The following is a 26398-nucleotide window of genomic DNA, read 5'->3' on the forward strand; positions in this document are numbered from 1 at the left end:
TGTAGTGGGCTAATTTATTAGGAAAGACTTGTGAAACAGCCAGGCAGAAGTTGCGTTTTCCTGACTGTCATTTGGGTCTATTGCCTAGCTTGTCTCTCTCTAACGGATCCGTGGCCAGACAAATGGGCTCCTGCAGTTTGATTCTACCTAGGAATATGTTTGGAGAATAAAGTCGCTTGAAAACAACCTGTTGGCCAGAATCAGTTGAGGAGCAGTCTTCAGTGATCTTGGTCTTCCAATAAAACACTCTGTACTTCTAAGCTACTGTTTTCTCCAGAGCAATACAGCCTGAAATTTTAGAATAGAGAATAATTAAAACCAAGATAGATGCTATCCATATAAAACTATCGATATGAGTTTGTCTGTTGACCAAATAACGATTACGTGCTTAACCTTAGATCTGATGTGACTTCTGTTGTGAAACTGGTACGAATCATAGCTGCTTCAGTCAGGATTGAAGGAACCTTGGAGGTCATCCAGGGCAACTCCTGCTCAAAGCAGGATCAACACTGGAGTCGGACCAGGGTGTTCAGGGCTTTGTTCAGTCAGGTCTTGAAGCCTCTAAGGATGGAGGATCCACCACGTTTCTGGGTCCCTGCTCCAGTGTTTATCCTCTGAGTGAAAAACGTTTTCCTTGTGTCTAGACCGAACCACTTCTATTCCACCGTCTCTCATCCTTCTGCCATGCAGCATTGTGAAGAGCCTGGCTCTGCTGGCTTTGTCTTCCTGCTGACACCCCCCCCCCCCCCAGGTTACCCCTATGGCTGAGGAAAGGGCAGTAGCTGCTTCCCTCCAGCTACTGGCTGTGCTTCTGTTGGCACAGCCCTCCATGCTGTTGTCTTTCCTCGCTGCCTCACATTTAACCTGCCCAATACAAGAAGCAGTGCGAAACTGGGATCGGTTTTTCTGTCTCTCTGACATCCAGCAGCCTGTGTCTCCTTTACCATGGGAAGTTTATTCTGGGAAGTCAGGGATATTACTGAAGCTCACGGCACACAAAGCCAAGGTTTTGGCAAGCAAAGGGAATGGAAATAACCCATGTGAAATTCCCCACATAAACTTCGCTGCAGGAGGTTTCAGAGGTAATTAATATGCTTCTCCCATAAATGATACCAGCTGACAAAAAAAGGAAGATAAAAGAGGCTGGGGGGAAGCACTGAAGTGAATGGAAATTTGCTGCTGATTCACTAAGGCCATGGTTTCACCTGTTTGCTTTGTAGTAGTAAAATGTGCTGAACGTGGCTGTGTAGCTACTACAGGGAAGTATCTGGCAAGGGTATTCCCAGATGCTGGAATCCACTTGAACCAGCTATTGAGAACATCGGCATGAAGCACTGCATTGTGCTGTTTCAAACAAGCGTTCTGCCAGTGCCTAAGCATGTGCCGTTTTAGGGAGTGTAAGAAGTTCACCATAAAATGTAGTACTGTTACCCTGTCTACATAGCAGCTCAAAGCAGATCTGTACTAGTGCTACCAAAAAAAAATTTTTCCATTCAATGCAGATATGTCTGCTAGAATAAAAACAAAAGCCGTGCAGCAAACCCAGGGAACTTTGAATTAGGAATCTGCCAGAGGAACTGCCTGGCAGTACTTGGCAGTTGTCAGCTGCTGCTAAAAGTAATTTGGCTCCTCCTGAAAACACGATACGAACTCCAGGCTGAAAAGTATGTTTACAATTAATATCTTTTCACACTAACGGACATAAGTGGGGTGCTGACAGTGCAGGATGCTTAACAGCAGGCAGGATTCTGGATACTGCACGGGAGACTATGGCATGTGATGACAGCAGAGAGTGCTGGCCCAGGGCTGGAAGTGGAAAGGTCTCTGTTACACCCTGGGCGCATTTAAACAAGAATTTGTGGATAACCCTCCTGTGCGAGCTGCTCAGGCAGTACAGCTGTCCTGGTTTCAGCTGGGATAGAGTTAATTGTCTTCCTAGTACTGGTACAGTGCTATGTTTTGAGTTCAGTATGAGAAGAATGTTGATAACACTGATGTTTTCAGTTGTTGCTCAGTAATGTTTAGTCTAAAGTCAAGGATTTTTCAGCTTCTCATGCCCAGCCAGCGAGAAAGCTGGAGGGGCACAAGAAGTTGGGAGGGGACACAGCCAGGGCACCTGACCCAAACTGGCCAACAGGGTATTCCATACCATGGGACGTCACATCTAGTATAGGAACTGGGAAGTGGGGGCGGGGAATCGCCGCTCAGGGACTAACTGGGTGTCGATCGGCGGGGTAGTGAGCAATTGCCCTGCGCATCATTTGTACATTCCAATCCTTTTATTATTGCTGTTGTCATTTTTATTAGTGTTATCATTATTAGTTTCTTCTTTTCTGTTCTATTAAACTGTTCTTATCTCAACCCACGAGTTTTACTTCTTTTCCCAATTTTCTCCCCCATCCCACTGGATGGGGGGGGGAAGTGAGTGAGCAGCTGCGTGGTGCTTAGTTGCTGGCTGGGGTTAAACCACGACAAGAGCACTTTTGGGGGGGATGGTCAAAGCAGCTGCAATCAACCAGAGTGATGTACCTTGCCCAGGAAAGGCTCCTATGCTGGGCAGAGGAGGTTAATCTGGGTGCCTGCCAGATTAATTTCAGAGTATTCCAACTGAGAGGGTTGCAGAAAAGGGGGAGAAATGTTGTACAAGGAATTGGTGCAAATCCCAGCTGGAAAAGTGAGTGCTGTTACTCTGCTACTGTTTATAAGGATTTAAAAAGTTTTTTAGCACTTATTTGAACTGTCTACCTAGGACAAGCAGCAAAAAGCCCAAAGCCTCCCCTTTGAAAACTGAATCATTTGTTGGAGCTGTTTGGTCTAAGATGCTCTAAGGTTTTTAAGTCTCAAATTTAAATATTAGACAAGCCTAATGAGCAGAGCCCCATAGGACATTCACTGCATTTATTGTTAGGCTCAAAGTGAGAGCATGCTTTACCATTTCCAAATTGCCTTGCTTTAAAAAGAGATGATATTTTAGATTTGAGCCTATGCTAGTTTGTAGTCTTCATGTGTAATAAGCATATTGGGAAATAAAGTAAAATGGAGTTTCTGTGCTTGGCTTAAGAGAACTTCTGGTAAACATTGGCTCTACTGGAATTACTTTACCAGTAACAATGAAGAGTTGCCAAAAGTACATAAATGTATCTATCTCAGGAGGGGAAGCTATTAATAAGATTGTCCTTCTATGAGTAATCCTGTATCCAGACCACCTCCTATGAGATTACCCTTTGAAGAAACAAGCCTACTGAGAAGTCATGCTGTGTTAGAGAGCGAGTTGTGTGAAGCAATTAACCACAGGAACCACAATGCTGATTGCGAGTAGCTGCTGATCCGGCAAGGAAAACCGATGTACCAAAACGAAGCAAAGACAAAGGCAAAGCATTAGAGAGTCATGCAATCCCATACCGTGGAATAAACGATGGGTCCCATTGTGCCCTCAGTGGTCAACACGGTGTGTTTCCAAAACCGGTTTGGTTCTAGTTTTGTTAAAACATGCTTTGGTTTGTTCAAATAGGTTGGTTCTAGTTTTGTTAACTCTTGCCTGAGTTAAGACATAAAAGAGGCAGAAATAAGTAAGAAAATACTACAGAAAATAAGGATAAATCTAAAAATAAATCATGGTGAGGCAGTGTGTCTTTCAACACAACAATTTCACATCTGACTTCCATTTCAGGGGCGCTGTTGTGACTATGCTGTGCTACACATTTTATCCAGTGCAAAACTTCTCTAATGCATAACAATTTTTCAGTGCAGAGCTGACACAAGAACGATGCTAAGCAAGCTGGCAAACTTTGCTCTGTGTCTGCTATGAATTGCAGTTTTTCTAAGTTTTCATTCTGCTGATGGACCTTCATTCCGGCCAGATTCAAAGTGTGATAGTTTAGCAGGAAGCAAAGCCAGTGTATGTATCGCCCTTTGGGTGGTGCAAGGGAGAGGTTAAGTATACAAGTGGACATATAAATGGGCAGGTAAATGAGAACTGTAATTGGAAATTGTAAGGATGAAGCCAGAATCATGTGAAAATAGCTGACTGTCCATCACAGGGACTCACTGTAGAGCAAACAGATGAGTGGTAAGAAGGTACAGCTCAGGAGGCACAGACCAGAGGCAAAGTGACACCGCACGAAGGAAAGCCAGCAGCAGTAAGGCAATGCCTTAGTACGGCAAGAGCTGGTGGGGCAGGCGCCGAAAGCTGAGCAGGAGAGATGGGAGGGAAATCCAGTTACAATAAATACTGGAGAATTCGGGAGTTGCTCCAAAGCACAATAAACCAGAATTTTGCTGTTTTAAGCACACAAATTCCCATTTTGTGAAGAATTAAAAAAAAAAAAAAGGAAAAAGAACGTAATTGTTGTGAAATTGGGCAAAGGCTTCAGTGCACAACATAAGCACTTAAAACATACTGTAGTATCTTAGTGTGTATCCAAGCATATTTACCCTGGTCACTGCAATGGTATTCAAAGTCGGATTTGACATGTGGGTTTCCCTCTGAAGTAGAGGGGAGGTCTGCTTGTCCTCACTATAATTTTTAATTGAATTTATGTTCAGTCAGCATAACATGATTGCTCTAAAGATGGCTTCTGTCTGCTCATAATAAGGTTAAAACTCAATTAGTAGCTGCAGCATCTAACAATATTTCACCACTCGCCAGAAGGCTCAACCAGCATCTGGCTAGCCGCAAGTAACCGGTTCAGCACGCATTTCATTTTGCAGTGGCGATGGGGTCCCCCAGCCAGCGTGGCAGTCACCCTCCCTGGCAGCACCGTCCATGGGACACACTGTCCCACAGCGCTTCCTGTGCCGTCTCTCTGCTCAGTCTCTTCCCTGCACTAAACACTATATCACAAAAATCTCAACACAAAATCATTCGCACCGTCACTTTGCAGTATTTATCAATTCCTCAAAGACACACAGCTGCTAGGAAAACTGCTGAGATGATAATAAGGCTTTTGATTTATTTATGTGAGAATTAAGATTTTTTTATCTAGAAGAAATTAACTTTAATCAACAACTGTAATAACCAATAAGCTTCATGAAAATCTGTGTGGCCATTAGGAGAAAAAGCCCCAGATGAACCCTGTTGTGTTCCTTCCTAAGGTTTTTACTTTCCATTTCTGCCCACCACCTGACCCTGATAAACTCATTTTTGCAGTATACCCTTAGCACAGAACAAACTGTAGCTCTCTTTCTCTTCTCCTTCCTTTTAAGATGTACCCAGTTTTCCCATTATTCGTACCTTATTATTTACCTAGAAAATTATCAGACATTGGTATTTATGTGATGGTGTCAATATTTACCTGAAATATCAATTTTAGTGTCTGTATAGACAATTGACCTTGGTTGTATGTACTGTGTAACTTGATTAAGCGCAGGCAAATGACAAATATGTCATGTTCTGAATTATTACAGAAAATGGATGGACATTTGTAATTTGAAGACATCCAGGAGAAAACAAGACTTGGAAGCATAAATAAAAATTCTGCCAGCAAAGAAACACTTGAAATTGTATTGTCTTGCATTTGATATTGGGCCATATAACCTGGGACAATAACTCACTCGAAAAACCGCCTCAAACGTAGTTCCAATCATTTTGTCAAGGTCTACTACTTTCAGTCTACTTTATGTACAAATCTGGGGGAGAAAGAGTAAGCGTCCTTGGAACACTTTATAACTCCTTTATGGAACTGCCAGTCATTCCTGTTCAGGAGGTATGCGAACAACGCGTCCTTTAGAGGCGTTTTCCTTCCCTGCTCCCTTCACAGCTATTCGTTTGATCGGTGCTTTCGTTTACACTTACATTCTATTTTTTACGAAAACCGTTGGGCGGGGATGACCGAAGGACCTTCTGTGTCCACACGGACGTTTAACGCTGCCCTCTGCCATTAACGTCAAGCGCAGTGACGCTCTTTGTGCCGGTCTCTGTACAGGCCTGAAGATGAACGTGAGGAAGGCGCAGCACGCTCTTCAAGACCGGGACCGTCTCTTACGGCCCCGCGACGCCTCACACCGTGCAGCCGCAAAGCCGTCCGCTCCCACCACCCGGACAATCCGCCGCAGATCGTGCAGGTGGACGTTCCTGCCGTCCCGCCTCCCTCCCCGCCGGGCACATCTCCTGTCGCGGACGCCCCGGGGCGCGGGGCCCTACCAGAGGACCGCGCACCCCGGCTGGGGCAGCGTCCAGCGCGGAAATGCTCTCACCGTGGACGGGGAGAGGTGACCGGAGCGACCGCGGGGCTCCCAGGACCGGCCGCCTGCCTCCTCGGGGCACGGCGGCACGGGAGCGCTCCCCGGCCTCGCACCTGGCCGCCAGACCCGGCCCTGACATGGCGGCGCGGCCGGAGGGGCGGCTGAGTGGGCGCGGCCTCGCCTCGGGCGGGGGCGCGGCCTCGGGCGGGGGCGCGGCGGCCGCGCCTGCCGGCAGCGGCGCGGGGGACAGCGCCCCGCGGCCCCGCCCCGCCGTGACCTCGGCGCGCGCACCGGGCGCCGCGGCCGTTGCGGCGCGCGCCTCACGTGACGCAGGTAACGGTCCCCTCGCCCCGCCCCGCCGGTCCCTCGGCGCGGCCCGTGTGCCCCGGGCGGTGGCGGCGCTGCCGCTGTGCACGGACGGGCCGGAGCCTCCCCGCCCCCGCAGGTCTGTCAGCGCCGGCGAGGGGCGGGGGGCGGCGGGCCTGGCGGCCAGGCCGGACCCGGCTCGGCTCGGCTCGGCTCGGCTCGGCTGCGGGCGGCGCGGCGGAGCCGAGCCAGGCCCGGCCCGGCCCGGCCCCTGTGAGCGTGCCGGGCGGTCGGGGTCACCGTCCCCCCCCGCAGGCGCCGGGGCGGCGGGGGCCGCTCGCCGTGCGGTTGTGAGGGGTCGCGGCGCAGGGCCGGGCCGGGTCCCGGAGCGCGGCCTACCGGCGGGGCGGCGCGGCTTGGGGTGAGGGGGGAAGGCGGCTCCTGGCCCGGGCTCCGGTGGTGCCTCAGCCCCGTCGTAGCCGGGAGCGCCTCGACAGCCTCGCCGGCTCCGGCCTCTGCTCGCGGCCAAGGTGACCAGGACGCTGGCGTGGCGAGGTTTTGCCGGGTGGCCGCGGAAGGACGTGTCCTTGTGTTACGAGCAGGGCCAGAGCAACAAAACCGAGCCCTTCCAGATATTTCCCCCCTGCTCTTTTACAACGGTTTGATGGCTTAAGAGTCTGTGGCGATGTCATCCCTTTGGTACCCACTGAAGGCGGGTTTTTTTGAGGGGCGAGCAACATATCGGGCAGTGTTATTGCACGGGGATGCCTCTGTTGCCCAGGACTTATGGTGTACGCCTTGTGGTGAATGCAGGGCTTGTAAACGTCCTCCAGATCAACTTTTTGGGTGGAGAGTTATGCTTCTTTGCACAGTCTGGCACATCTGCGCAGGGAGGAAAAGAAACATTTAGCATGTGGAGGTATATATTCCTGAAGTAGCCTTATTTGATAAGGATATTCTGTGCCTCTCTAGTTTCAATTATCCATGACAGGCATTTGGAGACACTTTATTATCTTTATCCATTTTTTTTCACTGTCAGCCTTGTTTTATTAGAATTACCCAATCTTAAGAAGCGCTTTAGGAGCGAGTTGTATGGGGAATATAGGAGAAAAGACCATGATAGCAGATGAAGGAGTGTTTTTGTGAAATATGGACCAGACATATTGATGACTACTTCTGCAGAGCATAAAGAACATTTGTTAGCACTGGTAGCGGGACTTCATGTTTGAGTTAAGAAACTCAGTAAGGGTACTGGCAATACGAGGAGAATATTGATTCATATGATACTAGCCTGTGCAACATGTTTGTGTTTAAAGTGATCTTGAAAAAAGCTGGATAAACACTTTGCTATCAGAAGTGTCTTGCTGTCTCTTTTTCATATGCGTCTATTACCCTCTAGAAACCTGGGTAGAATAATTCACAAGGCTTTCCATGCCATTAGGTCACTTCTAGAGTTGAAAGCGCCAAGGCGAAAGCGGGCTCGTAGCTTGAGACACACATGCCATACTGCAGGACAGCTGCAGAAATTTTCAGCTGCTTAGGGCTTTCATTTACTTCCACCATTTTAAGGGTGCTTTGGTGCATTAAATATCAGGTTGTTCTTTTGGTTCACTGCTTCTTTCTTATTTTTCACCTCCGGTAGAGATTTAATTAATATCTTCCTTTAGGTTGCTCTTAGCTCAGCTTGATTCCTTTCCAGTCGCTGTTTTCATTTCAGGGTTGATTTAGGAAACATAGTGGAGTGGAACAATCCTAACTATTTGTGATTTCTGCCTGCTGTCCTGTGTGCTGATTTTTGACTGACAGTCTCAAGGCTGAGTGGGCTGGAATGGTCTATGATCATGCTGGTGGTCTCCAATTCATTTAGCTGCTGACAGCTGACATCTGTGCTGAAGAGCGGTGTGTGTGAAAGGAAGAGCTAGGAAGAAGTCAGTTTTGTCGAGTGAAATTAATCTGTAGTTGAAATCTGACTGGAATTACATGATTGGTGGCTTTGTCCATTTTTGTTTCATACCTGTATAAAAAGGGAGGCATTGCTTTTTCATGAGATGGGAATAATGTCTGTGATAACAGTTTTCTTCACCCATGATCTCTATATCTTCGCAGGAGTGACATAGCCCATATCCGCTCCTATAGATTGCGTATTCAGTAGTTACAACTTGAAGTATGGCTCTGATCCCATTTCAAAATTTAAGTGGAAGTGGAGGGAAGTGACTGGTACCGCTTATAAGCTCTTTGTTTCTATTACATGTTATGTCATTTCCATCCATTTTCAAATCTCCCTGACAAATTGTTGTTACTTTGCTATGCGTTCTTTGCTAACTCCTAGAAAAAAGATCTACATGTTCTCCAGGCAGACATATTAGGAAGAAAGAATGTGAAATTACCTGTACTTAAGAAGCTTGCCACTGTAGTATGATAAACTGAGAAGAATGTTCCTTTCATTCCCTTCTCTCCCAGCTCTTTGCAAATCACTTCAAATGAGGGTAGGTTACCCTTTAGGAATGAGTGTCTGCCCCTCAGGTATGTGTCTGGAAGTTTGGTAGTAGAGGGTGGGATTTGCAGGGAATGAGATAGAAATGATTATTCCACCTATCAGAATGGGTACAGACATAAAGTCCTAAGTGCCATGGTGACCTCTCAGTTCTTACTGTTATAACATGTTGAAATCTTACCAAGTTTTGCAAAATTACATGATGCATACATAATGTTTTTAGTGCCATTACATCTTAAAGAGGATTATGTATGTAGACAATATCCTAACTCTGTCAGTGTTGTCCCAGTTGCTCTGAGCTTTTGCAGGACTTAATCTGCTTTCAAAACGGTCCTGATAGTATTTATGTTCCTACAGTTGCCTAGGAGCCCTAATCATAGACAGGGCATTGACACAGGAGGAAGTCAGTGTTGTAACAAGCTTTGAATCTGTGAAATGGGAAATGGCAAGTGAATATAGGTAGGTGGGAAATAATGCTAATGTATAGGGGATTCAGCACACTAGTAGCCTAACCACTGCCAATTTGCTGAAAATGCCAAGTGGGGAGAGAAGAGGTTTTGTAGGTTTAAAGGAGCCTTATATACTAGTTTTGGTGATACTGCCTTGGGAGAATACCCTCCATGTATCTGGGCTTGGAGATATGTGAACAAGTGCTTGTTTGGAAAATTCAGTAAGTAGAAGATGGCAGCTGGTGTTACGAGCTGGGTGTCAAATCTGCTAGTGGATGAGAATGAAAAGGCTGCAGAAGTCTTGAAAGAGGAGACAAGGGAATTTGGTGTGATAAAGGAGGAGAGTTCGCTGCTGGGATGATACAGTTAAAGTCAGCGACTAGGAAACTGATCCAATCAGCAGCTTTCAAAATAGATGTTGAGTTAAAAATCTCATGTTAAAAATGTGATGCCAGGGAAGAGCATGCAGCAATACTATTTTATTCAGTAGGAGCCTTTTTTTTTTTTTTTTTTTTTCCTTTTAAGACCAGTATATCATTTTTAAATTGGATGATGAAAAATATAGCTCTTCCTATTCCTTACAGATTTAGGAATTTTATAACCATGTATTTCCTTTTTTGGAGGGAGAGGGGGAAGAGGAAAAACAGTGAGAAAATAATTTAATGGAATTTATATACAGAAAATGTTTATACAGAATTTTTAAGGTATCTATTACTTCTTGAATTAGAGATAAAATAATCTTTACATGTAGTAGGTAACATAAAATTTGATCTATGACTCAAAATGACAGTGTCTTTTTTAAAACACTTTAAAGTTCATTTGGCAGCAATTGTTCAATTAGTCACACTAAACAACAAAAAACTTGGATTTAACCTTCTGACTAAATAAATTATTTCTCTAGATGGACAACAAAACAAATGAGAGACACCTCAGAGTTAAATCTGAATTTTTTTTCCTTTTAATTAGTATCCAACCCTTTATGTTCTTGTAGCTTTCCAAATACTTATGTAGTGAAAACAAAATAATTTCTTTTTACATTATTGCTATTCCTTTGCAATTTTAGCAACTTCAGCATTAAGATTATACTATTTTTGGCCTACTTGTAAGCTACTTTTGTTCTTTTTATTCTGAAGGTGAGCTTTGATTACCTTTGCTGGCATGGGAGCTGATGGTGTTCAACATTCCCAAGATTCAACCCTTACTGTTTTTCTCACTGTGTTCAAAATTACAGGGAGTCTGCTCTCCTTGTTAAAAAACTCATAAGGGGTCATTGGAAGGACAAGATAAATGTCCCTAGTTAGGAGAGCAAATTAAACTGAGCCTTTTCTTAGTGTAATACTGTTTGATTGAAGGCTAATGTCAATATGAACACTTAACTAACACTTTTAATTATTTTGCCAGCTGCATTATTCATGGCATAAATTTGAGGTAGCAGGCTTTTTTTCAACCACTGCGTTTGTGGTTGACGCTGTTCATTGAACCTACCCCAGCTTGGCTTGGTAAAAGGCTGGTTGCCAAGAGGTCCAGAGAAGTCAATGATTAGTAGACTCATTTGTTCCCAAGGAACCGGGGCTCAGGGGGCATGCGGTACAAGTGGTATCATGATTGCTTCAGGAACCAGGATGATGTTACCAGTTACAGAACCTGTGAGGTGTGCTGATTGATGTGGGGCTGGCCATCAGCAACACTTCCACTGCTGTAAGTGTAGCTCTACAATAAGTCATGGAGTGGCCTCTCTCCTGAAGAGGACTTCACGTCTAGGCCTGAGCTTTGTTGAAGAGCACTCTAGCCATAAACCTCAGTTTTCACTGTGAGGCTGAAATGCATCTGCAACTCATTGGGTCTTTTTTCTGATTAGGTTTGGTTTTGTCTTATTAACAGACTTGGATCTTCTGTCTAACAAACAAACATGAGTCATCTGAAGCTGTTCGTGGCTACGCTGAAGTGGCATGGCATTAAACTTCTGGAAAAGCAAGATATAGCCAGAAGGGTATTTTTACATGGCCAACGGTATGTTTCATCAGGAACCTCAGAACCATTCCTGAGTGCGAGTAATTCAAATTATGTGGAGGAAATGTATTATGCGTGGCTTGAAAACCCTAAAAGCGTACATAAGGTAAGTCTAAAACTTGGCTGTAAGTGATAATACTAGGCTGAGAGTGGAATTGATTTTTTTTCTTTTTTAACTTGTTTTATAAAAAGTCCAGAAAGAGGTCTTGTATGAAATGAAAAATGTGAGACTGATTTCCCACATATTGATTGTTGTAAGGTGTGATATTGCAGCTAAAAAAGTACAGAGGAGCCACAGGCCTGGTGAGCTGAGTGGAAGGAATGAGAAGTCCAGATCAGAAATAGTAAGCTGCTCAGAAACTTTCAGCCTTCCTCCATGGAAATCTTGTTCAAGCAGTCTGTTAAGTAATTAGTTACATCTGGAAGAAGACCCAAGAGATAAAATACTTTTTTTTTTTGGTTTATCGTAATAAAGTTGTATCAGAGTATATGTTATATTTAAATAGTATGTGTTGACATTGGTACTTCTAAACTGTCTGAAGATGATGAATGTTCAGTTCCCTTTAGGTAGCCATGGAAGTTGTAACCTTAAAACTGAATCTGAAATTGTTAGAAAAGCCTTTTTAAGTATCTTGAAAAGTATTTTGTTCTGTCTCTCCCTCTCTCTCCAGGCGACACATATTTATTTGCTTTTTTTACTTTAAATCTATTGCCCAGATCCTTTCTTGTGGACAAAATACATATTTTTTTGTATAGACTTATTTTTTAACAAGCTTTCTGCTGACAAGGAAAGCTCTCTTATGGTGATACATGTATAGTAACTTAAGAAGCTGACGAGAAGTCTGATAAATTTGAAGACAGACAAGTAATTTTCTAGAGAAATAATGTGAATTGTGCCCAAAATGTTTACCAAATTGGTTGTGTGTTCCCTTATTCTTGAGGCACTTATATCAAAATGTCACTTAGAAGTTGTTGCTCTAAGTCTGACAGTCTTATCTAGAGTGTGAGGAAGTGACGCATGTTGAGGAAAAAAAAAGGGGGAGACCAAAAAAGCAGTTTTGTAGCTGTTTTTTTGGATGTTGTGTATGAATTTAGTCTTGTTGGAAAGTGACATATGCAGTGACAACTCTGAAGACTGATCCTTGGCCTTTTGTGTTACACCTGAACTTGGAACTGAAGAGACCTTCTCCAGGGGTGGCTGCTTCTCTCATCCCATCTGTCTTTGATTCCTTGTCATGCAACTGCCAGCTAAAGTTCCAGCCAAGGTAGAGCAGGGTAGCACCTTGTGTGGGTGCATTGAGTTAATGTCTGAGAAACCCTCGCGATGTGTCGGTGCTATAGATCGATATTAACCCTTTATTTTGAGGACAGTGAAGGGATCAGCTCAGGCCTAAGGAGTGTGTCTGGTGACATCTTGTTTTCACTTGTTTCATTGGAGTTACGTCGACTCGCGGCAGCCTTCTTTCCTTTAAGGAGAACGAAATTTCTTGTTCAGACCCTTTACAGCCGGGTGAATTTCGCTGCTGTGGCGTCTTGCAGACTTCGAACGGGGCGTAAACCCCAGTACGTTAAGGCGGGTGTTAGGCGGTGAAGTCAGCGGTAGGCAGGAGGCGGGCCGGCCGCCGGAGCTGTCCGGGGTGCTGAACGGACGGGCTGCCCGCCGGCCGGCACCGTCCTCCGGCCGGCACCGTCCTCCGCGGGGGAGGGAAACTGGCCCGGCGCCGCCGCCCTAGCAAAGGGCAAAGGCTTCTGCTCGACCTAGACCTGCTTCTTGTGTTGCTGATCCTTAGGCGGAAATGCTAGAAAGGACTATCCAATTCGTCTGGCAGTTCAGGCACAGTTGGGCGAGGTGATGCGGTTCGTAGGTTGAACAGCAACCGAGAAATTGGCAGAGGAATATAAATGTACTGGTGGAGTAGGGGGTGGTCTAGGGAGTGGATCCCAGGTGATTCAAGATGCGTGTTAAGAGAGTGTGAGTTCTTTTCCGGGTTAACTATATGTAATATACTTACAACAGGAATGAACTGAAGTAAGTTCACTGTGTGCCTGGTTTATGAGGCTTAAAAGAATATGATTGATGGACATCATGGATTACTTTACAGCTATTCTTGCCTAAATAATTAGGTTTTTCATAGCCTAGAAAAAAGGCAGGGAGGAGAATGATGCCAATTAATTTTACTTGGTTTCATCAACAAAATGAGTTCTTGGTTTCTTGAAAACCATCTAATTTCATCAGCTGAAAGCTATAAATGTCTACCCAAGATTTTTGTTGACAGAAATTGTTCAATTTGGGCTTTAATAAAACAGGTTTAAAATGTTGCTGGTTGAACTTGCCCTGTTTTCTTAAAAATACAGAAAAATTCATGCCATAGTTGTGACTGTAGGCAAGTTGTGAATTTGTCATTGTGCTATGGAAAGTGGTGGTAGTGTTGGAAAATAATGTCAAGAGATACCAATGACTTATGTGGTGTTGGTTATGGTATTGTTAATAATTTGACTGTCTCTGCAGGCCACTCATATTTCATTATCAGTATGTCTGGCATGGTTTAGAGAGCCAATTTGTGCTAGGCGTTTAGACATTACATTCTCTTTCCTTTGTTCATCTTTATTTCCTATTTTTCCTCATGTTTCTTCTTCTTGGATATCTCCTTATCAGAGGGGATGTGCCTCCCTCTGGTTGATGAGATGAAAAAAGCTTTATTTTTCCTGGGCTTTAAAAATTATACTCTGTTCACTCTTACTTAGAAACTCCAATTAATCAAATTATTTCCATCTCAGAAGATTTGACTGGACATGTCTTCCCATGCTTATTTAAATATGCTTATTTAAAACTGTTTGAAATATGGCTGTCACATTCCAATGAGCGTATTCAGTGTTACTAGCGTTTTTTCTAAGAACCTCTCCTTTCTATGTATACCATGGTTATATATCAAGGAATATGTATTTATATCCATAGGAGCTTTTATTCTTTGTGCAAATCCATTCCTGATGATTTTCTGCTTTTCCTTAACTTTTGAATTTCCTATCCTTCGTGTAGCCAAAACAACAATCAGAATAAAATGACGTGGGCTCTGAAAAAGGCATCATTATTCCTCCTTGAAGTGCGGTGTCAGGGCCATAGATCATAAGAGAGAAGCTTGACAAGGCTCAGTTATTACTATCACAAGATTAATTACAAAACGGCATGGTTGGGTATTGAGTACATAATGCCTGCCATGTTATCCTGTACGCAGCTGCTCTACCATGAGTGTGTAATCACTTCCTTGTTTTACGTAGTTGGAAAAAGTGTGGGGGTTTTGTTTTGACTTCATCTTTTTTTTTTTCTTTCTTTTTTTTTTTTAAATGATGTAGTGATGCTCAGTGTGTGTCTTCTAAGGCTTTACTGTCCTTACTGCAGTTGATAAATATTGTGATGTCACTAGAAAAAAACCCAAACCATCAAGATAACAAATAAGTTACTTGTTATTCTAAGTGCAACAGTGTTTATTATATGAGAGTAGAGTACTGCCACTGAATCACTTGAAGTGTGTTATATTACTTGAGAAAATAATGGTTAACTACAATATAGATTTGCTGACAGGAAAAAAAATGGAATGTATCATGTATCACATGTATCACTATAGTAATTTATTTTTTACGGATGTATTTTTCTATTATAATTCTCCTCTACCATTTTCTTAAAGAACTTTACTAATTTAGGTGAGAACCTGCAGGTTTGCTGTGAGACCAAGCTGGTCTTCTGTCTGTTCAGTCACATGGCAAATGCTGTTGCCAAAGACTGACATTGATACACAGGACTTGAAGACTATAATCTGGTATCAATCTTGAAAGATGCTGTAGAAATCTGTAAAGGCTTTGATGGATGTGTATCTAGAAAAAACTAATTTTCTGTAGCCAAATGATGTATTTTCCCTCCCCTCTGATTAAATGTCAAGCTTGCCCAACAAATCAATAAGTTCAGAAATGCGATAGGAAAAAAACAGTGTGGATTCCTTCTGTCCCAGCTGGCTGCATCTTCAGATGTAAACATTTTGAAGGTATTTCTTTGTATTTGTGAATTTGCATGAAGAAAGGCTCCTATGCTTATTCTTAAACAGGTAGCTTGTTGGGCAAGTCTATTTGGATTTTGTTAGCTACTGTCTCAGCAGAGCACTTGTCTAAAAACATATTCAGTTTTATGTGGGACTGTCCTGTAATAACTTTTACATCTCAATGAAAAGCTTTTGACTCAACAAAGGAATGGTTACTTTATTATCATCATTGTATGTGTATCATGGTGTTGGAAAAAGCGGGGAAGGAACCTTAACATAAGCAAAGCATATTCTTTATTAAAACTTTGAATGAATACCAAATGTCAGATTTGTCATGGATCCAAATGTGTGTTTGGAATTTCCTAATTTAATGAAGTTAATAACTGTGTATTGCCAAAATAATTCCTCCAGTCTAAGTAGCCTTAGTTGTAAAATGAAGGGATTGTATCTGTTTTTCACTGTCTGGGAACTGCAAACTCTCAAACTAGGTGCTGTATAGCCATGTAATAACAGTACTGTTCTTAATACAGAGTAAGAAGGCGTATCGAGAGAATATCAGAGGAAATGCAGTTACACTAATGGACTCTTGTAGACCATTTATAGGATGCTGTGTAAATTCAGACTTCTAATCTCAGTGCGGCTAGCAATGTGTCAAGGTAAGAAGAATATAGGAAATGGGCATAAATGAGAGAAGGGAGGAGGATTGAATTCTTCATCAGTGTGTCTGGAAGTGACCGCTAAGCATGATCGGTCTGCCTTAATTTGTCATGGCATACAAAAGTTAGGCTATGTTTAGATCAAGGCTGTGTCAGAGCAGGGTGATAAATCAAGTAAGTTTATCATATTTGTATTAATGAAGCTTTGTATTAATAAAGAAGTAAGAGGGGTGCACTAAACCAATGTTTCTTGGGCAGCGGCTTCATGCTAATGATGAGATTCCTGCCCACAGGTCCAGTGAGTCCCCCCAGTTCCATAACTTGAACTTGGAAGGTTGGGTGATGTTTAGCTCTTGTATGCTGCCCCTCTTGTAGTGTTTCTTAACACCTTAAAGCTTGTAGAAATTTCAATATGAAGACTTTTTGTTAATGAAAACAGAACTTTATAAATATTTTTTCTGTCATGCAGTGTTAGTATTACATTATTTTGATTCTTTTGTGTATTCTATAATTAATATATAAGTAGCATTCTTTTAAAAATCAAATCTTTGGGCTACTTTTTGTCTTTTCTGGCACTGGTTCCTTGAAATGCATTAGTTCCAAGCTCACAGCCAGGGTAAATAACATGCACCGTACAAAATGAAATTTAGCTTTTATAGTTCTTCTGTTCCAGTCACAAAGATTTTAAAGTTTTGAAATAGCTTCCTTTTTCTCCTAAGTTAGCCAAATTGAGGAAAATGTTTTATGCCTTTCATTACCTTTTATGGAAACTGTAAGGTAAGCATAAGTATTGATCAGTCCCCTACTAGTGCAGGCTTTCTTCTTTGTTGGGTATAAGCATCTCAAATGTTTTATCCCATTCTGCTGCTGCCTGTTGGCATCCATATATCTAATACCATTCTAAACTCGGACAGTGACCACCTCATCAGAATGGAAACAGTTCAGGAAAACAAGATTTGGGCATACGTGGAGGAAGTGGCTTGTGTAAAAGAGCAGATGGAAATAAAAGGATCTTCTGTTTGTTGTGATTCAGCTTCTGAAATATGTACTTTTCTAAAGTTATGACTTGCATCTGAAACCAGCTCCACAATTCCTTTCATAGTAAAGTGTCCTGGTTTCAGCTGGGATGTAGTTAACTGTCTTCCCAGTAGCTGGTACAGTGCTGTGTTTTGAGTTCAGTATGTGAAGAATGTTGATAACACTGATGTTTTCAGTTGTTGCTCAGTAGTGTTTAGACTAGAGTCAAGGATTTTTCAGCTTCTCATGCCCAGCCAGGGCACCTGACCCAAACTGGCCAACAGGGTATTCCATACCATGTGACGTCACATCTAGTTTAGGAACTGGGAAGGGGGGGGTGGGGAATCGCCGCTCGGGGACTGGCTGGGTGTCGGTCGGCGGGTGGTGAGCAATTGCCCTGCGCATCATTTGTACATTCCAATCCTTTTATTACTACTGTTGTCATTTTATTAGTGTTATTATTATCATTATTAGTTTCTTCTTTTCTGTTCTATTAAACCGTTCTTATCTCAACCCAGGAGTTTTACTTCTTTTCCTGATTTTCTCCCCCATCCCACTGGATGGGGGGGGGAGTGAGTGAGCGGCTGCGTGGTGCTTAGTTGCTGGCTGGGGTTAAACCATGACAAAGGTAACCTAAGCTAGTGAGGAAAGAATCTTAGACCAAAAGCCTCACTCAGAAAAGCTGTAATTGCTTTTAAACAGTTTCTTCAAGAAAGGCCCTTAAGGACTGACTGATTCTGATTTGGCATATTCAGTGAGTGTCTTGAAGTATCATAAATTCTTTTAGTATCATTAAAGGAATGGATTAATTTCATTTATTAAGGTTTTCAGTTTTATAGGCGTGATACTGCTTTACCAGCAGCATAATGTCATACCCATTACTGGTTGCCTGAATAAACATCACAGTTAAAAAGAGCTGTGTGAATGAATAATGTACGAAGATGCTTTGCACTCATATGTGCTGGCGAGTTTTCCACTGAACAAGCTCAGTGTAAGAAATTAGATGAAAAAGGCTCTGTGTAAATGAAACACACGGTTGCTACCAAGACGTGAACTTATCAGTGCTCCCTTTTTGCTGGCTATTAGTGGTACTTCATACTGTAATGTAGTGAGGTACCATTTGCAGCTTGAAGGAGCTGCTTTTGGTTGAGACTTTTGTTTGAGGTAATAATTTTCCTTCTTCTTTCCTTCTCTGTACACATGTCCAGTCCTGGGACGTGTTTTTCCAAAATGCTAATGCTGGCCAAGCATATGATCCCCATCTACCAGATCAGTTGGAAAGAAAGGCATCGTTTCTTCAGAGCCATGGCCTGGCCCAGACACCAGGTAAAGCTGAAAAGCTTGTTGAAGATCACCTTGCTGTGCAGTCTTTGATAAGAGCATACCAAGTAAGTGTACTTTGGGGTAGGTGTGGGAGGGCCTCTCCTTTGCAAACAACCTTTTTCTTCCTTTTTATGTTCTTGTTTGTCTTCTGGTCTTAACTCTTGCCTGTTGTCTTGCTCCTGATCCAAAACGTCTTGAACTAGACGTTCTTTTCTTCCCTGCACAGTGTCTGAACACTGAAGTCCTGGATTAAGACTGGGATGCTCCTCTGGCTTAGCAAACTCAGGATTCAGATTGCCCACAGCCCTGGTGCTGGGCATCTGACTTAACCTGGAAGCTCTTTATGGAGATAGTAATTTGTGAAAGGGAATATGAATCTATTGTTTTTTCCCCGTTTACCAGGAGCAGGAGGCAAACATGTCAAAGCTTACCCTTTACTATTCTTTTGGCTCACTTGGCTGTATTAAGATTTTTTTGTGTGTGTGTATGTGTGCCTCTGATTCAGTAAGTTACTTGACCAAGTTGGAACACTAAGTTATCTCAAATAGTTTTGCTTCATATGAAGGGGATTGTCCTGGATATACTAGTACTAATGAATCTCCTGATGTGTGCGGTGAAGTAAGAACTATTTTCTCTCTTCAACAGCAAACTTTTCCATGATCCGAGTCTGTCTTCACCTCTGGAAGAGTTTGTATTTCAGTTCTAAATATTACTACCTTTCTTTAAGAAAGGAGGAAATGTGCTTGCCTTCTCATATGTCTAGTGTGAATTTTGAGATTCCTGATTTGAGCAGGATTATAGGTACAAAGACAAAGGAGAAATAATGAATTAACCAGAAGCTGAATTTTGGGAGGCTGATGGTACTGAGTTTGGGTCAGCTTTGATGAATTTCTCTTAGAGAGCTGTTCATCAAAGCTGACTTTGTTTCACACTCAGATTTTTTTAAACCTTTTATTAATTTAAGAAATTAAGTCTAATTTCCTTTTTTCCTTTAAAAGAAGAAGGATTTTGGAAATAGCACAGTGGTTAGATGTTTTCTAAATGTAAAAGAAGTTTAAACATTTTTATTTAGACATGTGTTTAATATCTTAGTTTCAATAAAAGGCTTAAAAACAGTGTGAAACAAAAAAAACCCTCTAAACATGTAGATCTGTGTTGAGCAAAATATTCCAGTTTGATTTTTAAAATGTTTTTTCTTTTTTTTTTTTAAATAAGTATGTAAATTCCCAAGAAGTTTGTTACAGTTTGACTTGAGCAGATCTGTTCTGCCCTGCACTAAGAATTTTAACTCCTGTTTGCTATCATCAGAGGAATAGAACTTTTTTAAAAAACTTTTTTTTATGTGCACATCGCATTGTCACCATTGATTCAGGTATGAACCATGTTATTCCAGCTGTTGGAGAGGTGTTGTAAAAGAGTAGAAAGGTTTGTGAATATAAAGAATATACAAAATTTGCTTAGAAATAGCTATGTCCAAAACAACCACTTCAGCCCATTCACTTTTGCTTGCAGTAAAAATTTGTTGAAGAATTAGAGAAAATTGGAGAATGTTAGGCTGCTTTGACACCATTTACTTGAAAATAGTTCAGGGATTGCCATTTTGTTTCCTGTATTTGTGTGCTGTCCAACTCAAGTGATGGAACAGAAACATCTGTATAAATGGCAGGCACCAATGTGTCTGTGACAAACAAAAGAGGATTACCTAAGGCAACTGTCTGTTTTTAAAAGGTATTTAATATCCTCTAAATTCAGTGTTGAAGGGATACAATCAATTTGTGACCTTCCTTTGCCTGATAATGAAATGAAATGGAGAAGGATACAGAATTTTCATTTCTCAAACCTGTCAGTATTTTATGATTTTTGTGGTAAACTGCTCTGTGGTTGTTGAGCTGGTCTTCTGAAAAGGCAGTTAATCTATTGCTTTTTCTAATGCAGAGCACTGGATGCCCTGAAAGAAGGATTTCCAATGAAATGTGTGTGCTAAGCAAAAATGAGTCTAGATAAAAGAAGACTCAAGAAATTAATTTATAATGTGGATTTTATTTTTTTTTTCACCTCTGTCTAGGAAACATGATTTTCAAGTCTAGTTTCAGGTAGTCCATACTTGCATTTAGTCAAATTTATGGCAATTGATGAAAATTTTCCATGCATGTATTTTCACAAGGTTGATCTCTGATGTTGTTACTATTTTCTGTATCCAGCGAAAGAAGTGGAAGTTATTAAAAAATAACTTGATATTGAGGAAAATACTGTCTTTAAATAAAAGACCAAACTGCTCCTGGAGTGAAATATAGCACAGCACTTTACTTATTTGCTCTTCTGGGTTTTGGTGTTTTTGCTAATCCTCTTCCTCTACCTACTAATACTGCAGAGCAGATGTAGCTTAGGGAGGTGAATTCTTTCCTGTTGATGATGCTTGAGACAGAATTGTTTGCTTAGTTCCAGTCAGATAGACTTTGTGCCTCTGTAAACAATGAGGTGGCACAGATGTTGCTGTGGGCATCATTTGGCCTGTCAGACTTTTATTACTGGTGATTCATGAGATGCAAAGAATCTCAGAGGCCAGGCTGAATTTACAGGGCAGGTGGTTCCAAAAAAGATGCCATATTTCTGTTTGCATATGAGTAGAAAGCATTTTGTTATGAACTCTTCTGCAAATGTAGAACATTTGAATAGTGTTTTTACAAGTCCCTTCGTGATGAACCACACTTTAATCACACTCTATTACTGTGTGATGTAATTCATTATTAATATTGCAGTTTATTAAGATTTTTTTTTTTCGAGAGACAATTAGGATACTAGTAGTGTGAATGCAGTTCTACCCAAGTGATCTGAATTTGTCCTTAAAAAGAAAAATATTAAGGAGAAAATATTAATATATTAATCTATAAAAAGCTTTTAATGAGCTAATTTGGTATATGAGAGTCATGCACAAGAGACATACCAAAAAAATTGGGGTTTATGTGTGGCTTTATTGAATCAATTAGTTATTTCTTCTGTAGCAATGTTATATGTTAATATAAGGCATTAGTTTATAGCACCTTGTGGCATGCATTAACACCAGTCATATTGATAACTGAAAGCTGGCTAAATTCCCTGTTGAATTTGTATTCTTTGGTGTCTTGAATGTCAATTTTATCATAGATGAAATTCCTGAAATTTTATGAATTAAAATAAATGCTATCTGATGCTATCTGATGTGGAGCAGAGCTCATGAAGAGTGATCTCTTCAGTTCCAATATAAATGTCTTCAGCACCAATCTATGTTTTAGGTCAGCAATAAAGTATTTTAGTATTCTGCAGCTGCAGAAAGGGGGATTCAAGCAAAAATACAAAATGACTGAATTAGCAAATGGTAGTATCTATAGACTAGTCATTGTTTTTTGATTTTTTTCCCAGAGATTTAGAGTACGATCTTTAGTAGTTTTCTTGACTTAAACTTCAGTGTAATTCCAGTTTAAATTATATGTCAGCCAAAATAAAGGTTATGTTCTAATGTGTATTCAGCAATTTTTAATAGAGGTGGTATACATATCCAGAGGTATAATGCTTATTTCCTGTTCTTATGGGAAAACTTGGGAAATATGACCCTTTCGTGACATTAGTGGAATTTGCTTATTGGACTTCACAGCTGATATACATGCTATGGAGAGATATCAGTGACTTTTTCCCTTCATCTGAGTTTCGTTAGTGTGATTTCATTTTTCTCTCACTTTCCTCCATTTTCAGATCCGTGGCCATCATGTGGCTCAGCTGGATCCCCTTGGAATTCTGGATGCAGACTTGGATTCGTTTATTCCATCTGACTTAATCACTACAATCGATAAACTTGGTGCGTACACTGTATGCCTTGTTATTTACAAAGGTCATTTGCCTCTTTTGACTCATTGGGCTGAGGTGATTTAATAAGACATTTCAGGGAACCTTTTCTGCTTGCTGGTATCATGAAATAGTTTCTCTGAGCATCTGTCAGGAGGCTGAAATTTCAGGACTACTGCTAGAATTTCTACTCTGAGATTCCTATGAATTCACCTGCTGATGAATGATGATTATAAACACTTTATAAAACCCCCAAATCTCATGGTTTTGAACCACATGAGAAATTAATACTGATCAATACGTTAGGGCAAGATTCTGGTAATCTAAATTACTTTTATAGCATTATGCTTGATACTTGTTTTTCCTATTGACTAGCCTTCAGATGTCCCCAGTCAAAACAAGCAATAAACAAGATGCTGGATAGAGGAACTTAGGGTAAATTTCATACCAAATTTGGATTCTAGCCTCTGATACTTATTCCTTCTGTGTAACTTGAAGAAGTCTCTTTCCATGTTTTCTTCTGATAACTTCAAAGTGTAGAAGTCTTGACTTGTGTATATAATCCAACGGTGATCATTTTAGTTTACTGCTGGAGGAGTGTAGTACACTAGGGGTTTGCTTTTGCAAAGATTGTTCTGGTTGCAAAGAGGGCATGTCTTTGAGAAATTGCACTGATCAATTTCTTTGCTCCTCTCTGCTTGAATAAAAAACCATCTGATTGATTTTTCTTTGCTCTTCAGTCTACCTGGTATGTTTAAAAGGTGATTTTCTACTTGGTAAAGACACTGAATCAATTTTTCTTTGGTATGTAAGGAAGCTTTTTGCACCAGACATAAAACATAGTGCATGTAGGAGATAAAACACATTCTACTTAATTTTACTCTAAGTACATCTCCTGTCTCTTTGCTGCTGTGTTTTCTTTTTCTGGTGGTAGGGAAAGAAGCAGTGGTAGGGAAAGAAGCAGTTCTGACCCTTGATCATATAAAGGCAGTGGAGTGCTTAAGATGGTAAATAGAGAGGTGCTTACACAAATCAGGGGTTCTCTTTGAAGTTTGTCAGCTTTAATTAAAGGAAAGTACCTACAAGAAAATACATTAGACATTTACTGAGTAAATATAATTTGTTCGGAGCATGGGTGATTGCTAGCGTGTCAGCACAAATTTCTTTAAAGTACAGAGTGTCATGACTAGTCAGAAGGCATCATACTGAAGCCCTCATGAGCATAGGAAAAATATGCTAGAGCTCTGAATGAGATGGGGGGTTGTGTCTGAGGGTGCAACTGATGTAATAGTTTGTGAGGGAAAACAACATTTCTAACTTTGTCTTGGCGCAGCAAAAGAGAAGGATCTCAAATGTTGCCTGTCCTTGAATGTTCCAGGCAGGAAACTTATGAAAGGTCTCTGGTGGTACAGAAAGTATTTTAGTGTTTGATTTTTCTGTGCATTTTCTTTGTTCCATCTTCTGGTTTCTTTTTTGAGAAGTCTTCTGGTAGGAAGTTTCTTCTGGGAGTTGCTTCTAGAAATACAGCTAGTTACAGGTGTACCTACTGCACGATTGAAGTTCAATAAGGTTGTATCTCTTTAAACATGAGGTGATGCTTCAGTAAATATGCAGTGCTGCAGTACAAAGCACAGATGTTCTGTGTATGCCCAAATCACTCCTGTACGTGTTCTGGTTTTTGCATGATAGAACATGAAGAGCCTGTGAAGTCTGAGAGAAAGTCAGGGGAAAAAAAAAAAGGATGTTAGCACTGCTTTGTTTCAAATGACATTAAAGCCCCTCTCATCCCCTCCTTCCTCTCTCTTTTTTTTTTTTTTAATTTTTATTTTTTTTTTAGCATTACAGAATTAATTTGGTGCTGGAAGAACCTATTATGGTACTGAAAAGGAGAAATAGTGGTACACAAACACTTTTTTTGGTCACTCCAGATTTGACGTTTAATATATTATTAAAATTATTATTAAAACCAAAATGAATATTTAGAAATATATTATTTTTAAACCACAAAATGTGTTATTACTGACAGTGCTGTAGCGTAAAAGTGGTGGCAAAGTAGTCCTATGGCCCAACTTCAACTCTAAATACTAAGTTCTGTTATTATTTCATTTCCAAATTACTTCTTCGCTTTCATCTTCAGAAAATTCATTTAACAGGGCATACGGACCACTATTCTGTATTGTTTTAACAGTTATGTGCAGGCTGTCATATCAGTGTTAAAGTAGATGCCTGCAGCTTATCTCGAACGAAGATAAAGAGTTCGAAATTAAAAATAGAGAAGCTGGTTTTGGGTTTGAAAATATTTTTACACGTGCACACACATATAATTTTTATGTATATATGTTTATATAACTGTATGTAATATGTAATATAAGTTTTATACATTTGCTTCTTACACTTGTAAGAAACTATCTTTCCTTTCTTTGTTTAACAGTTCTAGATTAAACTTTATCATGCAAAGACTTTAACTTGCATTGATACCAGTCTTTCAGTCTTGTCTGTTGTGTATTTTGGCTTTTGAAACTGCATAATAATTAAATATTTTCTTAAACCATATTCTCAGTCAGAACAAGTTTAGATATATCTAAATCAAGATGGGATGATATGCTTAAACAAGCCCTTGTTTTAGTTGGTGGAGGAGTGGGAGGGCTGGGGTGTGAAAGTCTGTTTTAGAAGGGGTCGCTGATTGGGAAATAGAGCTGTACGGGTAATTACATGGCTATTTCAAACTAACTTCCCTATAAAGAGAAAGAGAGTGAATAGAGATACCTTGGAATTTCTACTAGAGTGTTTGCACAGTGTTACGTTGAACACGTTCTGTATTTTCTCTTAGTCTGTTGATGTTGTATAAATTAATCTAGTATGCTTCCAACCAACTGGTTCTGTCTGTGAAAAGTGGTTCTTTTTGTGTTTGCTGTTCATGGCAAAGCAAGGAAGAAATCCCAATCATTACACTTAGTTATTTTACTAAACAGTGAAGTGCAAGATATAACATGGAGATTTGATGGCATATTTGCTAATATGGTAAAATATAAAAAGGTTTGGGTAATTTTAATTTCAGTTGTTCTGTCTGAGCATTTAAGAAAGAATGGTTTGGTACTTCTAATCAAACAATAACTATTTAATTAAAACATTTCTTTTTAAAATCCAGACTAAAGTGCATTGTACTAATAGATGCCTTCAAAATATTGACACTTTCAATTTTTAATCTGGTACCTTCTTTCTTAATATTGCTTTATTAAACTTAGTTCATGGTGGTTTGAAAATCAATGCTCATTTCCTTTTTGTCTCCTATCCTGCTTCACAAATTGATAATGTACCTATTGTAGGGTTTTATGGTTTGCATGAATCAGATTTGGACAAAGTCTTTCAGCTGCCTACAACCACCTTCATAGGAGGAAGTGAGAACAGTCTTTCTTTAAGAGAGATCATCAAAAGGCTGGAGGTCAGTGGGATGTTTTTTGATCTGTGACTGTTTTAATGCAAACAGAAGTGAACTTTTTCCAGTTGTCAGTCACAAAAAACCTTATCATTTGTCAGTTATTAATAGAGCATGTAACAACTTCAAATTACATTAAAAATAACCCTTGTTCTCTTTCTAGAGGTGGCAGCACCATTAATTTCATTGCCTGGATATCTGAGATACATAGATTAAGGATGAGTATAAAAGAGGAATGAACATGGTGCAATGCTGATTCGGGCCCTAGTTCTGTAAAGAGCTGACATTGTTTAAAAGCAGTAGAGCCTTTAGAACTTGTCTTTTAAGTGTCCTACCACAGATAAAACACCTTTGCATACAGTACTCGGGACATGCAGGGGTTGGTCTCAGAGCCCTAGCTTTAGTGAGACTTTTACCTGAGTAAAAATATGAGAGTTGGGTACCAAATTCATGAAAGCCCAGCTGTAGCTTGTAGATAGTAATGGTCCTTGTTTTTCATCCCCAGTCCTTTTTGTAGAGTTTCATTATCTGACAGGTGATATGGTTATGTCATGTGAAGTCATCAAAGCTAAAATAATTTAAAACAAAAATAATTTAAAGGAATAAATGTAGTTAGAGGGCAACTCCAAATAGCAAAACAGCAAGTAGGAATGGTAATGAATTTTTAGACTACT

At 40.7% G+C, this 26398-nt stretch overlaps 1 protein-coding gene across 2 annotated transcripts in view; it reads left to right on the forward strand.

Annotated features, from left to right (window-relative positions):
- The first annotated feature begins 6398 nt into the window (after window positions 1-6398).
- Window positions 6399-26398, forward strand: part of OGDHL (oxoglutarate dehydrogenase L) — a 59112-nt gene continuing 39112 nt past the window's right edge. The window contains exons 1-5 of one of the 2 annotated variants that reach the window (XM_069796138.1): window positions 6399-6516; window positions 11314-11548; window positions 18355-18534; window positions 22199-22301; window positions 25615-25730. In XM_069796138.1, coding sequence (XP_069652239.1) covers window positions 11342-11548; window positions 18355-18534; window positions 22199-22301; window positions 25615-25730 — 606 coding nt within the window. In that variant the 5' untranslated portion in view covers window positions 6399-6516; window positions 11314-11341. Of the gene's footprint in view, window positions 6629-11313; window positions 11549-18354; window positions 18535-22198; window positions 22302-25614; window positions 25731-26398 lie in introns of both variants that reach the window. The other variant, XM_069796137.1, reaches the window with a different exon arrangement.

Source organism: Haliaeetus albicilla, chromosome 11 (genome assembly GCF_947461875.1).
Source record: "Haliaeetus albicilla chromosome 11, bHalAlb1.1, whole genome shotgun sequence".
NCBI lineage: Eukaryota > Metazoa > Chordata > Aves > Accipitriformes > Accipitridae > Haliaeetus > Haliaeetus albicilla.